General features: G+C 43.4%; 1 protein-coding gene across 2 annotated transcripts in view; it reads right to left on the bottom strand.

The window, feature by feature from the left end:
- Positions 1-19213, bottom strand: part of LOC118095070 (deleted in malignant brain tumors 1 protein) — a 29588-nt gene extending 10375 nt beyond the window's left edge. The window contains exons 1-7 of one of the 2 annotated variants that reach the window (XM_035135980.2): positions 18992-19213; positions 9814-10164; positions 8243-8548; positions 6940-7254; positions 6327-6632; positions 3488-3802; positions 1189-1494 (exon numbers count right to left, since the gene is read on the bottom strand). In XM_035135980.2, the coding sequence (XP_034991871.1) occupies positions 1189-1494; positions 3488-3802; positions 6327-6632; positions 6940-7254; positions 8243-8548; positions 9814-10164; positions 18992-19085 (1993 nt within the window). In that variant the 5' untranslated portion in view covers positions 19086-19213. The other variant, XM_035135982.2, reaches the window with a different exon arrangement.
- Between the last annotated feature and the right edge of the window lie 229 nt (positions 19214-19442).

Raw genomic sequence — 19442 nt, forward strand, 5'->3', positions numbered from 1 at the left:
GGCAGGGTATAAATAATAAATTATCATCATCATCAACAACAACAACAACATGGCTGATCACCCCTCAAGGAGAGCTTGGGTGAACAGATGAGTTTTAAGCAGATTCCTAAATGCAAAAACTAGAGGAGCTTACCTGATGTTCACTGGAAGCACATTTCAAAGGACTGGTGCCTTCACACTAAAGACCCTGCTCTTAGTAGACATAAGATGAACCATGAGAACTTATGGCACTACTATGAGTACCTCTTCCAAGGACTGAAGTATCTGGGATATACAAGGCAAGATGCTCGCAGAGGTAAGCTGATCCTAGTTCTGGGCTTTCTATACTAACACCAAGACTTTAAATGTGGCCTGGTGACATATTGGTGACCAGTGGAGTTATTTAAGCACAGATGGTGTACACAGTGTTCTCCTTTCCTGTCCCTGTTGATTATATCCTGCAAATGCCCTTCGGGGAATTTCTCAAACTTAAGAGGGAGATAGATCAGCAGTATATAGCACAATACCCAGCTTATGAGAGCCAGCAGATGGTCATAAAATAGGAAGCTGGCAGTGGATGGTGTAGCAGTTAAGCTGGAATTCGGCTGCGGAAATTTGGAATCACATTCCTGATTTGCCATATGACATGATGTTACCCCTATGTATAGTTACCTACAAATAGGCTCCCTTGAGCTCAGTAATGCTCACTTCTAATTACATAGGTTCAACTTGTAAAATGAGTTAAGTTTTAACAACTTTTAGCTTTAAATTAGAAATGCAAAGAATGTTGCAAAGAAGGGTTACCATTTAAACAAGGCAGCATGAAGGACAAATTCCTTCAAAGCGAAAAAAAGTATCCTTTGCTTATTTACCTCATTTTCAGTCTTCCTCTATGCAAATACAGTACAAACCATTGTAAAACTTGAAAGCCTAGTTATCATTCAGTCGCCAGATCAAAGAAAGAATTTCAGTTTCCCTGGTGCTCATCGCTCCTGCTCTAAAGTGCTAGAGCCATGTTTCCCTGCTATTCCTTCTCCACTAGACACAGTCTAGGCAAAGAAGAAGACTTGGTCCTGCTTCCCAGCCAACACGAGCCTGGAAGACAATGGCCTGCAGTGCAAGGTCTCCAAAGTTTCATGCAAAAGGGACGCAGGTTTATGTAATAGGAACATGTATGTTCCAAACCATTAAGAACAGAATATAATTTACCTGCACACTCAACACCAGCATCTTCTCCATGATTGCAGTTATTGATCCCCCAAGGGCTTGCTGGGCACTGACTGAGGGCTGTTTCTGTTCCTTGACAGTTCACATCATCCAACCAGATGGGCCCTGTTCCCCGTCCAAATGCAGCTTTTGTACGAGCTTTCAAAGCGACGCCACAGCCCAACTCTTTGCAGATGACCTCAGCCTGCTTAAGGCCCCAGCGATCATCACACACAGTGCCCCACTGATGGTCGTGGAAGATCTCCACTCTTCCTGAGCAACGACTTGAGCCATTCACCAGCCTGAGTTCTGACGGGAAATGAAACATTGAAGGACACCACTCATTAAGCCAAGACATTATTGGCAAGGTTGTTGAACATCTTATGTGACGCGCAGCGGTAATTATTTTAGCAGAGTTCTTTCTTTAAATAATGAAAGCTTTATTAAAACATTGTTCTTCATAAAATATAGTTTCAGAAACATAGGCTCAGTTACAGAAACACAGAGGTAAAGATGTTCATGACTGTCAGGTTACACAAACTGGAACAGAGAGAGTCAAGCCTAGAATGGCAGTTGGCAGTTACACTTTGGCAGTTGGGACTTGACAGTTACAGCCTGCCTTGCTGTCCCTGCTCCCATGTGTCTTTGTCACATGACATTAAGTCTAATAGCTAAGGAGGCTGCGCCTCTTCTCACAAAGGGCATGAATGCATCAAGTCATTTTTCTTCCCATGAGGAGAAGCTGTTCCCCATGCCATTTCCCTCAACGAATGCTGGTGTTTGCCTCAGAAATGGCCATTTACACCCTCCCAAGGTGAACATCAGGTTGAGAGTGGAGAGGGAATTTTCATAAGGAAAACACAATGGAGGAAAGAGTTGAAACCCCCTCAGACAGCCCTAATCTGGATTGGCCTTCCACAGCTGGTTCTAGTCCTCCTCTGTTTTAAAGAAATATTGTTGCAAGCCAAAAGAATGGCTTATCTTCTGAGTGAGGCCAATAAAACTCAGAGACAAGAGGAGTTAGGAGTCCATTCTGTTTATTGCAAAGCAATAAGGTTAAAGTCGAATCTTTTCGCAAAACTGCAACCCCGCCCAAAGGTCGGGCAGGGGTTTTATAACATTTCAAACAAAGGATTTCAATATTAACTAATCAAATGCATCATTACTTCATTGTAATTTAGTACGCATGTGCAATAAGCATTGCTACCAAACCCTTGATTCTCACCATGATCACCATTGTGTTAGTAGCGTGTTAGGAACCTGTGTTACGTATACCATGTATCAAATTATGCTCTTAGCTTGTGAGCTGTATCTTTGTGATTTGCGTATTAACTGACCTTCTATCCCACTAGAGACGGCTTCTTGCTGAATCATCAGTTTCTTTAAAGCATCAGGTTACCATAACTCTTCTAATATAAGCATATTCCAAGATTTATAGGGATTTATATCATCACCTAAATTGTGGCCCTTTGGGTCCCTGCTACAATATGACCATGCATTTATTGCAGGGGTGGGGAACTTGTGGTTCTTGGCCTAATTTAACTCAGCCCATAGATATGGGGTGGAACAGAGGCAGAGAGAGAGAGAGAGAGAGAGAGGAGAAGAGAGGAGAAGAGAAGAGAAGAGAAGAGAAGAGAAGAGAAGAGAAGAGAGTTAGTGGGGGAAGAGAAGGACAGTTATGCAATCCTACAGTGTTCTAAAACCCGGCCCATTTTGGTTCTACCTACTGCTGCATGCAAACCCTGGCAGGTTATTCCCATGGGAATATAGCCCTGAGAGAAAAAAAGATTATCCACCCCTAATTTTAATCTATCATTTGGTTATGTCTCAGACAGAGTTCTCCTCTTCCTTGCTTGGAAACTGGACAACTTCCTGTGTAGCTGTTGAATATAAAACAGGGAACAAAGAAACATGAACAAGAAGTTAGCTGATTTCTGGAGTGCTGAAATAGCGAGCTTGTTTACTTAAGTTGTGAACTTCTTCTGTGGAACATGTGCTCAGAAAATAGAGTGTGTATGTATCCATAAAAATATAAATAAATAGATGAAGTTTAAAGGGGTGGATGAAATTAGCAAGGTGCCCTGTTGAGCCTATCTAATGAGGGATGTGGACAGGAAGGAAGGCAAGAAGAAAGAAAGGGGAAAGGAAAGAAAGGGAAAAGATCCATTGAAGATTGTTCTTCTTCTATAATATTATCAGTAGTAGAGCTCTGGAGAAACCCACTGTTGACAAAACAGCTCCTTCCACTTTTAGCCACTTTCTAAGGCCATGGTATGGCTCTCCCTAGAGGTCTCCCCATTACCTGAGCACACAGCACCAGCATCTTCTCCATGGTTGCAATTATGTTCTCCCCAGGCTTTGAGGCGGCAGTCTCTGAGGGCAGCTTCTGTCCCTTTACATTTGACATCATCCAGCCAGATGTTGCCTTCACCTCTTCCAAACTGAGCTCCCCGGGGAGCCCCCAAGGCTACTCCACAGCCAAGTTCCTTGCACACAACTTGGGCACTGTTCAGATCCCAGCCATCATCACACACTGTCCCCCACTGCTGGTTGTGGAGCACCTCAACTCTCCCAGCACAGCGACTTGTACCATTCACCAGTCTGATCTCATTGGGGTCTGAAACAGTCAAAGGCATGGTTATTTTTTTCCACCTTCCAGTTCCCCAACCTCCCTTGCCTTTGTTCCCATTTGCGGCAATCCACCCAGTGTGTAACTGATCATTGTGAAAGCAATGCAGGTGCAGTACATGGCTCTGGTCATCTCTGTAACTATGTGAACAAGAGGTTCTCTCCTTTACAACTGTGTCTTTAGCTTGGCTGGTTGGCTTCTGGAAATCTGAAACCCTATTATTTGTCTCCAAAAGGACAAATAGTGGTTCAAACAGCTGATGTCTAGGCTCAACTGGAAAAGATTGGCTGATTTTCCCCAGACTTATGTGTAGTAGCTAAGTGGTAGCCTTAGGCAAGCTGTTATATCTTCATATAACATGTGACTTCTTAAAGGGTTGTGAATATATGGAACGTTCTGTTCACTGCAGATGCTTTATCAGCTGTTAGCAAAAGGGACTTGTATCTGGTTGGTTGTCCAGCTCATTATTTCCCCCATCCCCTGCAGTCTAAGCACTGGCGGAGGAAGAGGAGTGTGGAGGGAGTGCACCACCCCCAGCAGTGCGATCCTGGTGGGGTGCCATTGTGGCTGCCCCCCGGCCCATGCTGGGCGCCATGCCCTCACAGGCGGTGTGCCACACCCCCAGGACACACACCACGCCCCTGCGGGTGCTGCACCACACCCCGGTATGCATGCCAGCCCCACCCCACCTGCTCTCCGCCCCCCAGTGCCGGAGCATGAAGCTCCGCCACTGAGTCTAAGTTTGACAGATGGGAAACGCACCAACAATCAGCTAATCACTAGGACTTGCAGAGGGCTTTGCAAGGGTCTTTCCTTTGCAAGTCCTGACAATCAGCTGATCACTGGACTTTGTGAAGACCTTGGCAGTCTTGTGGAAGGCTCTCCTAGCACCATCATTATATATCTACACTGGCTCCCAGTACATTTCTGAGCACAATTCAATGTGTTGGTGCTGACCTTTAAAGCCCTAAGCGGCTTTGGCCCTGTATACCTGAAGGAGCATCTCCACCCACATCGTTCAGCCTGGACACTGATATTCAGCTCCGAGGGCTTTCTGGTAGTTCCCTCACTGCGATCAGTGAAGTTACAGGGAACGAGGCAGAGGGCCTTCTCGGTAGTGGCGCCTACCATGTGTAACACCCTCCATCAGATGTCAAGGAGATAAAGAACTACACAACATTTAGAAGACACCTGAAGGCAGCCCTGCATCAGGAAGCTTTTAATGTTTGATATTTTATTATGTTTTTATAGGTGTTGGAAGCTACTCAGAGTGGCTGGGTAACGCAGCCAGATAGGCGGTGTATAAATAATCAAAATTATTGTTGTTGTATCATCATCATCAAGGCCAAAAACTTTCCTCTATAACTTAGCCTTTGGCCTCAAACTATCTGTGGTCGTTTAGAAGTGGGTGGGATATCTTAAATGTATTCCAACCTTGGCTTTAATGAATGGGGGGTGGCGGTGTTGTTTGGTTGTAAGTTGCTTTGAGTTGCCTTGGGCAAGAAAAAGTGACCAACAGATTTAATTGATAATAATAATTGTGACAACCCATGAAGAGCACTTTCTATAGGGTTCTGAAACACTATTTCAACTGAACCAGGTTGTGTTGAACCTACGTGGCACCTGATGTCAGATATGAAATCAGGTGTAGGACATGTGGGCATGGTTGGGGAGACCTAGCAGACCCAGTTAAGCCCACACATTGAAAGTTCCCCACCCTCGACTTGAAGTGTGCTACATTTTAAGGCTTTCATTTTGCTAGTGGCTCAAAAGAAAAGTCTTCAGTCGACACTGAAGACTAGAAGATGCTGGAGTGTTGATGGTTTTTAATGGCTTGCTGCTAGGAGCTATTGTTCTCCCAGGCACCCCTTCTAGGGCAAAGACTGAAGAAAACAATTATGGAAGTTTCAGTCTAGCTAGTCCTTGCCACTGGCTGGTAGGAAGGTGGAAAGAAGCTGAAGTTTGCGGTTGCTTTTGGTGGAACTGGCACTGTTTTAAATACAGTGGTACCTCGGTTTAAGTACACAATTGGTCCCGGAAGTCTGTACTTATCCTGAAGCGAACTTTCCCATTGAAAGTAATGGAAAGTGGATTAATCCGTTCCAGACAGGTCTGCAGAGTACTCAACCTGAAGCGTACTTAACCCAAAGTATGAGTGTAATTGGTTCTGGAAATCTGTACTTAACCTGAAGCGTACTTAACCTGAAGCGAACTTTCCCATTGAAAATAATGGAAAGTGGATTAATCCGTTCCAGACAGTCCATGGAGTACTTAAACTGAAAGTACTCAAACCGAGGTGTACTTAAACTGAGGTATGACTGTACTCACATTGTCTTTCAGGGTGATTGCCAAACACTTCTGCCATTTTTAAGGCCACAACCTACTTCCTTCAGAGCTTTCATCTAGATAATTTGGCTTGGTAGAGTACCTGACTGTAATGAAGAATGGATTTGAACTTGTTCTCTAGGACTTGCACTGCTTTGACGGATTACATCAGATAGTACAAAATTACCTGAGCACTCCACACTTGCATCCCTTCTGTGGTCGCAGGTATGCTCTCCCCAGGGTCTTTTTTGGCATTCACTCAGAGCTGCTTCTTTTCCTGTGCAGTTAACTCTGTCTAGCCAGATGGTACCAGATCCCTGGCCAAACTGTGCGCTGCCTGACACCGTTACAGGTTGTCCACAGTCCAGTTCCCTGCACACGACGTGGGCATCATTCATATCCCAATCAGAACCACAAATTGTTCCCCACTGCTTGTTGTGATACACCTCGACCCGCCCTGAGCAGCGACTTGTGCCATCTACTAGGCGGAGCTCTGGTGGGACAAAAAGAGTTAAAACACCAAAAGAGTAATCCCGCAAAGAATTCCTTGAGCACCCTGTCACAAGAATAGGTGGAGAATATCACTGAAATACCTTGGGGTGGGGGGAAGTAAGCATAGGTTTGGATTAGATGATTTACAAGAGACCCTCTCCCCACTCTATGATCCCATTCTGTGAAGTACAGACTTGTTGGACTCTTATTGGCCAGGGTTATCCACTAATACAAAATAGTTGAACAATAATAACCTCCCATGCTTTTTGCTTCATTTCTGATTGGGGGGGGGGGGAAGTGTGCCTTACCTGCGCATACAACACCGGCATCTTCTGTATGGGTGCAATCATGTACTCCCCAGTCTTTTGCTTGGCATTTGCTGATGGCAGTCTCTGACCCTGTACAGTTAACACCATCCAGCCAGATGGGACCAGTTCCTGCTCCAAAACGAGAACCTCGTGGGGCTGATATAGGAGTTCCACAGCCGAGATAACTACACACGACCGCAGCGTCATCAAAGTCCCATTCGTCATCACATATGGTCCCCCAGAGTTTATCGTGCAGGATCTCAACTCTCCCAGAACAGTGATTGGGGCCATTCATTAATCTGAGCTCAGGGGGTTCTGAGGAGGAGGAAAACATTGAGAAATAATGGACAAACTTTTTTGAGTTAGTTTCATGCATAACTAATTCCCTGTCCTCTGCTACTACCACAATCTTATTTTGATTCTGTGGGATGCCTACAGATATGCACTGTGTTATGAGTTTGTGGGTGCCAGAGTTTGTGAGTACTGTATTTCCCTAAATTCCTGGATCTGGTATATGTTGGCATTTAATCAATGCTTGGAGTGTTAAGCCAGGCCTGTGTGAATTAAGGGGTGTAATAGAAACGAATTTCCTGGAATCAGCAAGTGTAAAAAGCTAATTAAGATAGGCCAGCCACCCTTTGCCCTTCATTCTGGTACCCATTTAGATTTGAGGAGCAAGCCTGTAATGAGTGCGGAATAACCAGCCTCATATAACCAAATGCTTAAGTCTAATTAATGCACAAAGAAGTTAAAGCCAGACTTAGCTATGTCACTTCCCCTCACCTTGGGATAAAATGGACAATTAAGTCTTTGTTTCCTTCAGTCTACCTGTGTTTTTGGTGTGTGAGGACATATGAGCTGATTGCTCTAGCTTAGCCACATGGCTTTCACCAGCCTCTTTTGTTTCAGACCAAAATGGAGTCCGAAATTAGCATTTCCCTATGCCAATAGTTTAGGAGCTTTTGCCATTTTGTAACCAAGCTACATTTTACTGCCTGTGCAAGCTATCTGACTGCTTTATGAAAAAGCACATGAGAGTGACCTAAGGAAGGTTTGTAAGTAAACCAATTCATAGCTTTAAAAACATGTTTGTTTTTTTCTATGACAGAATTAATAGGAAACTTTGGAAGAATGATGCTGTTAAGCTTATATGTCATTTGGCCACTAGTTCTAGACTAGGCACTACTTTCCCATGGTTAAATGAGTAGCTGAAATATATATTCTACAGGCTGGGGGGCAGAGTATGTGATTATTATTTTTAATTTTCATAGTTCCTTAGTTGTACAAGTCCATAGATTATTACCTTCACACTCCACACCAGCATCCTTGCTATGGGCACAGGTGTGTTCTGTCAACGTTTTTGGCGGACATTTCCTTAGACTGTCTTCATCCCCTGTACAATTCACTTGATCCATCCAGATGGGGCCAGATCCCTGTCCAAATTTAGCTGCAAGTGTTGCTTTTAGAGCAGCTCCACAACCCACTTCGCGGCACACAACATGGGCATCAGCTAAGTCCCATCCATTGTCACACACTGTTCCCCATCTTTGGTTATGAAGCAACTCGACCCTGCCAGTACATGAAGACGAACCACCCACCAGTCTCACCTCTGTTTAGAGAGAAAAGGGAAAAAGGAAAACACTAAAGTAGCAGGCCTTTAAGGTCTGGAGTTTTTTTTTTGTTTTTTTTAAACTGACAGCAACATTTTAAATCACATGCAAACATAATAATTCACCTTCTCAGCAAAACCAATGATCCTTTCAGTATTTCACCTTTGTCAGTAGCCCATCAGATTCCTTGTGCATGTTGAACACGGAGTGCTGATGGAATCCATTTTCTTTGGTGTGTTCCCAGAGTTCTAGAGACATAGCATCACCAGTGGACACTGTTGTTTGGTTTCTATCTGCCATTTTTAACCATCCCTGACTGACATATCCCCTCCATGAAGTAACTCAAGGGTTATCAACCTTTCTAGGTCCATGGCAAATTTGTTATATTGAATAAATGCTGTGGGTGTGACTCCCCCACCCCAATCACTTATTTCCACCCTCCCCAGATCAGAGCCCTCTCATAAGAGTTAGAGAGAAAGAGAAAGAGAAAGAGAGAGAGAGAGAATGCATGCAAACCTCACTGCCCAAGGGGTCTGGGTAAAAATGAGACTCATTAGAATTAATCTGAACCTTGAAAAGCACATAGAGCTGAAAGAGGAAGTGGGAAAGTGTTTACATTTTGAAGGCAAAAAAGGTAACCATCCTCACCACCTTATGACTAAGGGGGTGAGGTGGAGTCAATGGCTTCATGTGTTACATACACACACACACACACACACACCACCCTTTGCAGCATTAACATGGACACTTGGGACAAAGCTGTGCAGCTTTCTAATATTTATCCAGGATGCCTTTGGGGACTGGATCTTCCCCTTTATTTATCCCTCTATAAATAAAATAGCAACACAGAAGTCTGTAATGTAACAATATAAAATGATTGTTTACTTACATAAAGCTGCAGACTTGATTCAAGGCAAAATATACGTCTAGATTACAAAATACATGGTTTAAATCAAAGATGGTGCCTGTGCTCAGGGGGGTACAGACCATGCATCCTATCCCTATAGCTGCATGATGAGAAAGGTCTCAGGCACCTTTCATTTTAATCACACTCATTAACCGCATTTTGCTTTTGTAACAATAAATGCAATTCTACTTTTTTACCCAGATTGGACTCTGCATTTGATTGCTATCCGGCATTTCACTGCAGCATCCCCATGAGTGCTGTGACTCTAGAACACAAATTTTGAAATTCACACTTCCATGGGCATGTAGGGATGCACATCTGATCAAGGACATGTATTTACCTTGCTGAATAACCTACCTGAGCAAATAACGCCAGCATCTTCTCCGTGATGGCAGTCATTGTCTCCCCAAGCCCTTGCTGGGCATTGACTGAGGCCTGATTCTGTCCCTGTGCATCTGAGTTCATCTAGCCAGATGCGACCAACTCCTCTGCCAAAATATGCTTCACGGTGGGCTGATATTGCAGCTGCACAGCCCAGTTGCCGACATACTACTCTGGCTTCCTCGATGCCCCAGCTGTCATCACAAACAGTGCCCCACTCTCCATTATGGAGCACCTCGACTCTCCCACTGCAGCGACTCGAACCATTCACCAACCTGATCTCAGCTTGGGCTGGTTCTTCAGGAGGTGAACTCCAAGCTCTACCACCTAGGTACACAAGTTTCAGAAAGTGGATTAGCCATTTTAATTAATTTTAAATTGACTTCACTTCAACTTTTACTTTAATTTTTATTTCCCAGTCAAATGATCCAGATTGTGCTCCAAAATATATTTCCCTTCAGTTAGTCACACCTTCCCCACTGTTTCAAAATAAATAAGGTGTTGTAGCAGTAGCGAGCAGTTGGCTGGCAGGAGGAGTGTTACTACGCAATGAGATGAATAGCAATGATTTGATTGATTGATTTATTGTTTATATCTCTCTTTCTTTTAACCTAGCTGAGCTTGTCTGTCTGTCTGTCTGTCTGTCTGTCTGTCTGTCTGTCTGTCTGTCTGTCTGTTTGTCTGTCTGTCTGTCTCTCAGCATTCAGACCTGAGGATTATTCCATTAGTTTCCCTGGTTATAATGCTAGTGCTTCTGTCCCATTCTACAACATTCCTTTTACACTGCATTTCCTGTTGCATTGTGGACTGATGTCTTTTTGATCGGTATACCATGTTGCACTAAATTTCATTCTCACCAGTGGGTGGCGTGTGACACATGTGTGCTTCTGTTTCTCTGCAATTCACCCCTGAAATTGGTGGGAAAGAACTGTGTGCTCAGAATACGGCCCCAAATTTCATTCCATGATTTTTTGGGGTTAAGAGGGTTGCAAATGGACTTTTTTTTTCCTGGCAGCAACGAACATAGAACTTCTGCTGGGTTTGCAGAAGCAGCTTTGATCACACATTACATGAAAATTATTAGGCAAGGAAACATCAGGAAAATGAAATGGTCTTAACTTAGCTGACTTTAGCTGACTTTCACCAACAAAGTGAAGTTTCTGCACGATTCATATATTGACAACTTATAGACGCAGGCTTTCTTTGGATAAATACAATGACATTTAGAATAAGTTTACACAGAATATATATTCAGAATGAGTTTACACAGAATATACCTACCTGTAACTAGTACTATGGAAGAATATACTGAGTTATTGATAATTATACCGTATGTGTACTAGGATAATAAGAATATGCACATCTGTATATTAAAGGATGGTACTGTAACAAAAAATTTTCATTCACTCGCTTTTTTCCTTTCTTCTTTTCTCAGTCTTTTAATAAATGAAATTCAATAATAATAATAATAATAAATAATAATAATAAAAAAGAAATTTTGGCACCAGGGAATAATAGCTTAATACTCAGGCCTCAGATATCCAACTCAGTTTTCTCTGATTTTCACCTCCCAAATCCCTCATCAACTGACTTTCTCAACTGACACCATTTCTTCCAATGGACAGTTAACTGTCCTGTGTTCATGGACCAAAACTAATCGGAGTCTGTTGTTTCCCAGACCAATCAAAATTAATTCTACCTGACCCAAGATTCTCGCTCTGCCCCCACCTTCGATGATAAACTGTCAACAAGCAACTGCTGCTAAAGAAGCTTGCAACATATTAACAGCACAAGGCTTCGAACTTTGACAGTTACACTCTGACATCAGCAGAGGTCACAGTATTCGTCTCCAAAGCACAGAACATAAACATTTGGCATTTGTCCACACTATGCCATTACTGTATCTACTTTTCCAGTAAAAGGTAAAGGTAAAGGGGCCCCACACCATCAGGTCCAGTCGTGTCCGACTTTGGGGTTGCGGCGCTCATCTCGCTCTATAGGCCGAGGGAGCCAGCGTTTGTCCGCAGACAGCTTCCCCTCCCCCTCCCTCCCTTACTGGTGATTCACAATCGGTATACCACTTCTTCTTATTTCCCTACTTGGGAACCCCTTCCCCCAGCCAAATTCCTATTTGGTACAGACCCACTAGCCCTTCCCACTGTGATTTTGTAACCTTGGTACACCCCACTTCTCCCCTGCTTCCTGCTATCATGAATCATTTGACTACTTTGTGCCAATCTAACATGGTACACCCAACTTTCCTTCCTGTATTCAAGGAATTCTCTCTTGGTACACTACTTCCCCTTGACGTTCTAGCGCTCTTACACACACACACACACACACACACACACACACACCACATCTCTTCCTCCTTCTCAGACAAACATGCATGCATACATACCCCCCCTCTTTTCTCTCATTCACAAATACACACCTCTCTCTCTCTCTCTCTCTCTCTCTCTCTCTCTCTCTCTCTCTCTCTCTCACACACACACACACACACAGAAAGAGAGAGAGACAACTTAACTTTCCACTTATCTCTCTCTCTCACTCTCTTTTGCTTCTATTCTGAAGTCCAATTTGCACACACACACACACACACACACACACACACACACACGTGTATATAAAAGATGATATATAATTGAAGTGCTATGGAGGGGGGAACAGGTGATGCCCATCTTGGGAAGCATTTTCTGTGCAGCAGAGGTATTTTTATCCAAGAGAATTGCTGCCTGCCTAGCCCCCTTCCTGATGCCTTTCTGACCCTACCGTCATCTTAGCTCCCAATGCAGCAGCAGCTACAGCAAGTTCCCCAGAGGCTGCCTCAGCTCACCCACCTGCTCACTTGCTCTCACCCCTCACAGGTGAATTCCTGCCTGCCTAGCCCCCTTCCATGGTGGTGGTGGAACCACCTTCCCTCTTATTTTTTCTGTCTTCTCCTCAGCTTGCCTCCCAGCAGTGGTTATGACAGGCTTCCCTCAGGCTGCCTTGGCTTGCAGTGGTACCTCAGTTTTTGAACATAATCTGTTCCGGAAGACCGTTCAAGTTCCAAAACGTTCAAAAACCAAAGCATTTACTCCCAGAATAATTTTCTTATGGAAAACTCAATATGGAAGCCATGTGGCATGTTGGACTTCTGAAAAGTGTTCGAAAACTGAAGCATCTACTTCTGGGTTTACGGCGTCCGAGTTCTGAAATGTTTGTCAGCAGAGACGTTCGAAAACCGAGGTACCACTGTACTCTAATGGGTTTTAGCCAATATGTGCCTCTGCCAGTCACATATACTGTATATAGTCCAAACTGCAACAAAAAAATCTGCAAAGGCATGGGGTGGTAGTCAACTAAGTTTTACTCTTTGGTTGAGTTCTTTCCTTCAATTGTCTGCCTACTTCTTGATCTTTCAAACTCTCTAGCTTTAAAATATTGAAAGATGACAAATATGAGGATGCTATGGATAAATACTGGCAAAAGACAGACATCTTGAAAATAATGCAGAGTTTAAGCAAGGAAAATCAGGGAGGTTCCCCCCCCCAATAGGTTGATCAATGGGCAGAGCAATCCAAACAGCTTCCTGGTTGGGGGGAAAAATTACTGCAGGACCACCACAACATCCAGAGTTGCAATGGCTCATACCAGCTAGGTCAGGTGGTGTGTGAGGAGGCAGCCTTTACTCTTTTCCATCCATTCTCAAAAATTCCTGCCACTGATGACAATTGGAGGGATTTCACAGCAATGGCTCTAGGTCAGACATCTTTTCACAACCTGTCTGGGGCCAGTCTGGAAAAAGGGAAGGCAGATTCATGGCCTCTTCTGTCCTGCTCCCATTTCTGATTCTACATGCATAGAAAAGCACCAACAGAGATTTACTCCACCACCCTGAGAAGGCCTCTGGCCACTGCCTACCCATGGCAAGGCAAGTCCATACTGTCCTACGGGACCCCAGCTATCCTTCAACGGAACAAAGGACAGCTCCCTAAATGAGATAGCAACACATGGATAGACATCAAATTAGAATAATGAGCAATCAAATTAATTATTCCAAAGGTTTGAAAATAAACTCAGTTCCTTAGGAACCTCTCTGCATATTGAATTTCCTAACCTCTTCTGCGGTAAGCAAGATTGGTTTATAAGTTTACTGCCCAAATGGGCCCATACCGTTTCAAAGTAGGAATAATTCTTACCAACTTGCATTTATGTTCCTATGACTATATATATATATAGTCATAGGAACACAAATGCAAAGTTTTTTTGATGTTGATGACAAACAAACCCAGCAACATCTCAAAAAACTTTGCACTATCAGCATTGTTCCTTTTCGAACAAAATAGATGGTTCTCTGAAACATTGAGCAAGCCTCAGATTTCATAACCTCTGGACAAAGGACACTTTCTCATGCAGCGCGAAACTAGAAAAAGATGAGCATATCTCACTGGCTGATATGATCTATGAGAGACCTTGCTCTGAAACCCTGCTAACAACTAGTAGCAAACCCAGAAAGCTTTAGTGCAATGGTGAGCTCCCTCTTCCCCACCTTGCATAAGGGGACAAGAGTTGATTGCTCTTCTCTACACCCCTGAAGCCTTCCACTCCCTGTTAGAAAGCAGCTGCAGGTGTATAATTGTTTCTGGCCCTGAGAACCTCTTCCTCTGGAGGATCTGGATTTGTACCTTTAAGTTTGGAGTCCTCAACATAGGTCCTGGGTAGCCCTCTTCCTCCAGATTGTTTTGTTTTTTTAAAAACCCTCCCTCTGGCAATGACCCCGGTCTTATCTGGGTCCTCCCTGTATGACTGCCCTTGGGGGATGTCATAGAATCAAAGAATCATAGAATCATAGAGTTGGACAAGACCACAAGGGCCATCCAGTCCAACCCCCTGCCAAGCAGGAAACACCATCAAAGCATTCTTGACATATGCCTGTCAAGCCTCTGCTTAAAGACCTCCAAAGAAGGAGACTCCACCACACTACTTGGTAGCAAATTCCACTGCCGAACAGCTCTTACTGTCAGGAAGTTCTTCCTAATGTTTAGGTGGAATCTTCTTTCTTGTAGTTTGAATCCATTGCTCCGTGTCCACTTCTCTGGAGCAGCAGAAAACAACATTTCTCCCTTCTCTATATGACATCCTTTTATATATTTGAACATGGCTATCATTTCACCCCTTAACCTTCTCTTCTCCAGGCTAAACATACCCAGCTCCCTAAGCCGTTCCTCATAAGGCATCGTTTCCAGGCCTTTGACCATTTTGGTTGCCCTCTTCTGGACACGTTCCAGCTTGTCAGTATTCTTCTTGAACTGTGGTGCCCAGAACTGGACACAGTACTCCAGGTGAGGTCTGACCAGAGCAGAATACAGTAGTATTATTACTTCCCTTGATCTAGATGCTATACTCCTATTGATGCAGCCCAGAATTGCATTGGCTTTTTTAGCAGCTGCATCACACTGTTGACTCATGTCAAGTTTGTGGTCTACCAAAACTCCTAGATCCTTTCCACATGTCCTGACAGAGCAGTTAGGTTTCCCTCAGGTCTGCTCCCTGGAGATTTAAGGTGCCTCGTCCTGACACCTGGTTCTCCTCGTTGAATCAACCAACCCAACAATACTTTCCTAACAGCTTTGGCCTTGCTATGGCAATGGTATTCAGGGTCGGGTTTGAATTCGCCCATCAGACAAATTTGCACTGGTCTGAAGGGTTTTGCCTACCTCATAGCATTCGTCACAACTTTGGTGGTTTAGGCATTGGGCGACCTTAGTCTTGGATGGAGAGGAGGTTGTAGCTTCTGCCTCCCCCACATGAACAAGGCTATCCCATTAAAGGGATCTGGGAAGGAGTTGCTTCTGTCCATATGTCCAGTCGGGGGCCTGGGCCACAGTGCTCTCCTGTGGGGATCCTACTATTTGATGTTAAGTCATAGCAATCCCTGCAGCTGGGTTTCCCCTTGATGTCATTTGTGGCAGGCTGGCCAGAAGTAAATGGTTACCCATTGCCTATGCTAGACCTTTTTATCTGTAGTCAATAAAGTTGTGGCCTGATCTGATTCCATTCTGATGGTGTGGTGTTCCTTATTTCTATCCCAGCAAGTGTCCCAGAAACCCAGTCTAAATGTTACTAGCGGCTGACAGATTTGTTATAGCCCATTACTGGAAGTCTTCTGATGCTTTACCATGTGAGACATAGTTTGCCAATGTCTGGAACATTGATTTGTCAGAAGGCTTGACCAGACACAGATGGTTGGTCTGGGAAGAGGCTAAATCCATTTAAGACTTTGCATTTGTGGGGTAAGTGAGGTAGAAAATCTTGCCCATTATATACTCCATTGGGCAAGGTTTTGACCAGTATCTTCTCTGTGTGATGGGCTCATGGGAAAAAGCTGTCCCATGAGCCCTTGCTGAAGAGGGAAGGGAAAAGCATATATAAGGCTGCTTCTGCTGGAGCTCACAGCCATTTTGTTTTTAGAGCTTCCCATCTGCCCACCCTCAGGTTAGAGCCTTCACTGAGCAATTCTGAGTCTCTGGTTGACAGGGCCAGAAAGGAACTTTTTTTTCTCTGATTGGCACTTGGTTGGGGTTGTTTTTTTCACCTTACCCTCAGTGAAATTATGGTTTTTCTTTGTTAGGCAGAAGAACATTGTTTGTCTGAGGGCAGAAATGGCATTGCTCAGGATCAACACTGTATAGGGGGACCTCCATAAGGGATCTGAGGGGAGCATTGACCATGGCAAACCCAAGCGTGGGTTTGGTATTGGAATCTGCACCCTGGTCCGCCAGTGAGAACTTTCTTGCTTGACTTGCACCATGGCAAGACTCAACACTGGATGACTCCCATTGTACAGGTTTGGAGTGACCCAAACCCAGAGGATCCATTCCATCAACATGGGGCTTGTGGAATCGTGAACTGATCCTGGGACCCAATGCCATGCCAACCCTTGCCTTGCCTGCTGCTGTCAATAAAGAAATGGCCTGATTTTATCCCATTACCGTTCTACAGTCTGGTTATTATGCTGCTCTCATAATGTGCCTGGGAAAAAGACAATGCTGTAGAATGTGCAGGCGATTCATTAATTTGACTTGTTGTGAAACTCGGAAAATTAGAATATCGTCGAAAACTGCATTTATTTCAGTAATGCAACTTAAAAGGTGAAACCAATATATGAAATAGCTGCATGACATACAAAGCAAAATATGTCAAGCCTTTATTTGTTGTAATTATAATTGTCGTTAGGTGGTTCAATTATAAATGGAATGTACTAATTAATGAAATGTAATAGCAATGTTTATTTTTGTTTATTTTTGTATTATTGTAACTAGTATTTGTTTTATTACTGTGGAATTTCCAAAAGATAGCATTTGTAAAAATTAAAAGAAAAATAATAAGTTGCATTACTGCAAATAAATGCACTTTTTGACAATATTCTAATTTTCCGAGTTTCACCAGGATATCTCTGGATTTCTTTTAACAGGTTTCAATTGACTTGCTGGATCTGTAATTGAATTTGCAATGGCTTTTAGTCAAACACAATAAATGATTGATTGATTGATTGATTGAGAGGCTAAATCTCAGAAAATGACAAAAAAAAACCAAACCTTTGGCAAAATAAATGCAAGCACACAATAAGTATGTTAAAAAGACATTTGAGGAGCATATTTCTCAAATACATTGGGGATATTTGAAGAGGATGTTATTTGGAGTAGAGTGAGGAGGAGATTGCTTGGAGCAGGAAATGTTAGTTTAAGTGGGTAGGGATTGAGAAGAGCATGAAATGAAAGTGTTTGGAATTTGGTCACTTGACAACTGGAAGAGGAAAGAAGCTAAAAGTGATGAGTTGGGTGAATATGGGTTTAGGAGATTACTAACTTTAATTGCATCCATTGCAGACTGCAGGCTACTGTGAATTTTTCATTGTTTCTCAAGTAGACCCTGTTTTGTTAATTGTCTGTAAAAGCCAGGCTTAAAGATTTGAAAACCTGCCCTACACAATAAGGACATGCTACTGTTTTGGAGTGGGATTCAATCACATACTAGCAAATTCAGGTTAGAAAATTGATTTATTTAGAAAATTTGTAAACCTCTTGATCTAGAACTCTCCAAGCAATGTGCAAATAAAATTGGAAACCTGAATATTTGTTTCACTAGTAAACGTTGTCATCTGTCAACCAAATCCTAATTTGGGAAATGTTTTCTCTGATAATGTTTCTGGTTGGATTGAGAAATCGTTTGGATTGAGAAATCGGTTGGTTTAGGCTGGGAAAATTGATCTGCACAATTAAAGCACTCTGTTCAGATACTAAATGCTGCTTTCCTATGGTTCTTTAATTTCAAACCAAACTTGCATTGGGTGACTGTTTAGATAGAGGGCACCTTTAGATCAAGAGCTGTCTTCTGGCAGCTCTTCAAAGAAAAGAATGTCATCTGTAAGGACATGTAGCCACCCTATGAACGACTTGCACAAGTTACTTTTCCTCATACTAATCTACAGTCTCCCTTTCTATAACAACTGGAGATAAAATGAACATGTTCTAGTTTTCAATTTCTAGCAGCAGCACTTAATGAAGGCTCTATCTGAATCCTACAGGAGAGAAAGTTAATTAGTGGTGCACGCTGCACATGATCAGATACCCATCAGTTTGTTTTTCACTTATCCTGAAATAAGATCAAGACTAAACCTGGAGAGGGCTGACTTGCAAAAAGCCAGGTTATATACTCAAGATCTCTTAATAGCTGGGTATAACTAAGCGCTCCTGAATCCAGAATATTGATTTGTGCTTAAGTACAAAAAAGCTTCATTTATCAAGTCAAACATTCTTTGCAAGAACCCCTGTAACTATCAGACACCAGACCAGCCAAAAGTAGACCACAATCCAACTTCTTCTCACCCTATCAGGTTTGCTGAATCAGACAAAAAGCTACCTACTTCATCTTTCTTTCCAAGAGCTCCAGCAACCAGCAGGCACCATATGGTCCACCAGAATTAGTCCAGTGGGTCATCATTCCCCTTGCAACCATCTTCTAGCCACTGCTGCTCTAGTGGGATCTTTAACAACCAAGCAGTGGGATTCTGTAGGCACTGATGGTGGAACAACAGCAGTGACAGAAAGAGTTGCCGGCACCCATTTGCTAATATGCAACTTAAAAGAGACGAGAAGGCTCAACTCACCCCAAAGAGATACCAAGAGAATAAGAACCATCACCACCTGTCCCAGCCATCTTCCTAGAGAGTTCCCCGAAAAGGGGAGAGTGCAGGCAGCCATAGGTCCTAGGGACTCAACTAGGTGAGAGGAGGTTTTTCACTTGAATGGAGTACTCAGATCCCAAACGTTTGGGCTGCAGCTTGTCCTGATGAGATGCACACACAGGTCAATGCCACGGGCAAAGGTTGGGAGGCAAAATGCTCGGAAGGGGCTAGTGAAAACTGAGAGGGAGGAGCATAATCCAGTGTAACTTGGCTGACAGCTGACACTGCTGTTTTTACCATTTCGACATTGTTAAACAACTTTCAGTTCCCTCAAATGGCTAATTTTTCTCAAGGCTCTTTATAGCTGAACCCTGAGTGTATTGTTGGGGCTTTGTTTGAGTCAAGTCTCAGCCCCGTTGCTAGTGTCAGGGAT

This window comes from Zootoca vivipara, chromosome 13 (assembly GCF_963506605.1).
Source record: "Zootoca vivipara chromosome 13, rZooViv1.1, whole genome shotgun sequence".
Taxonomy (NCBI): Eukaryota; Metazoa; Chordata; class Lepidosauria; order Squamata; family Lacertidae; genus Zootoca; species Zootoca vivipara.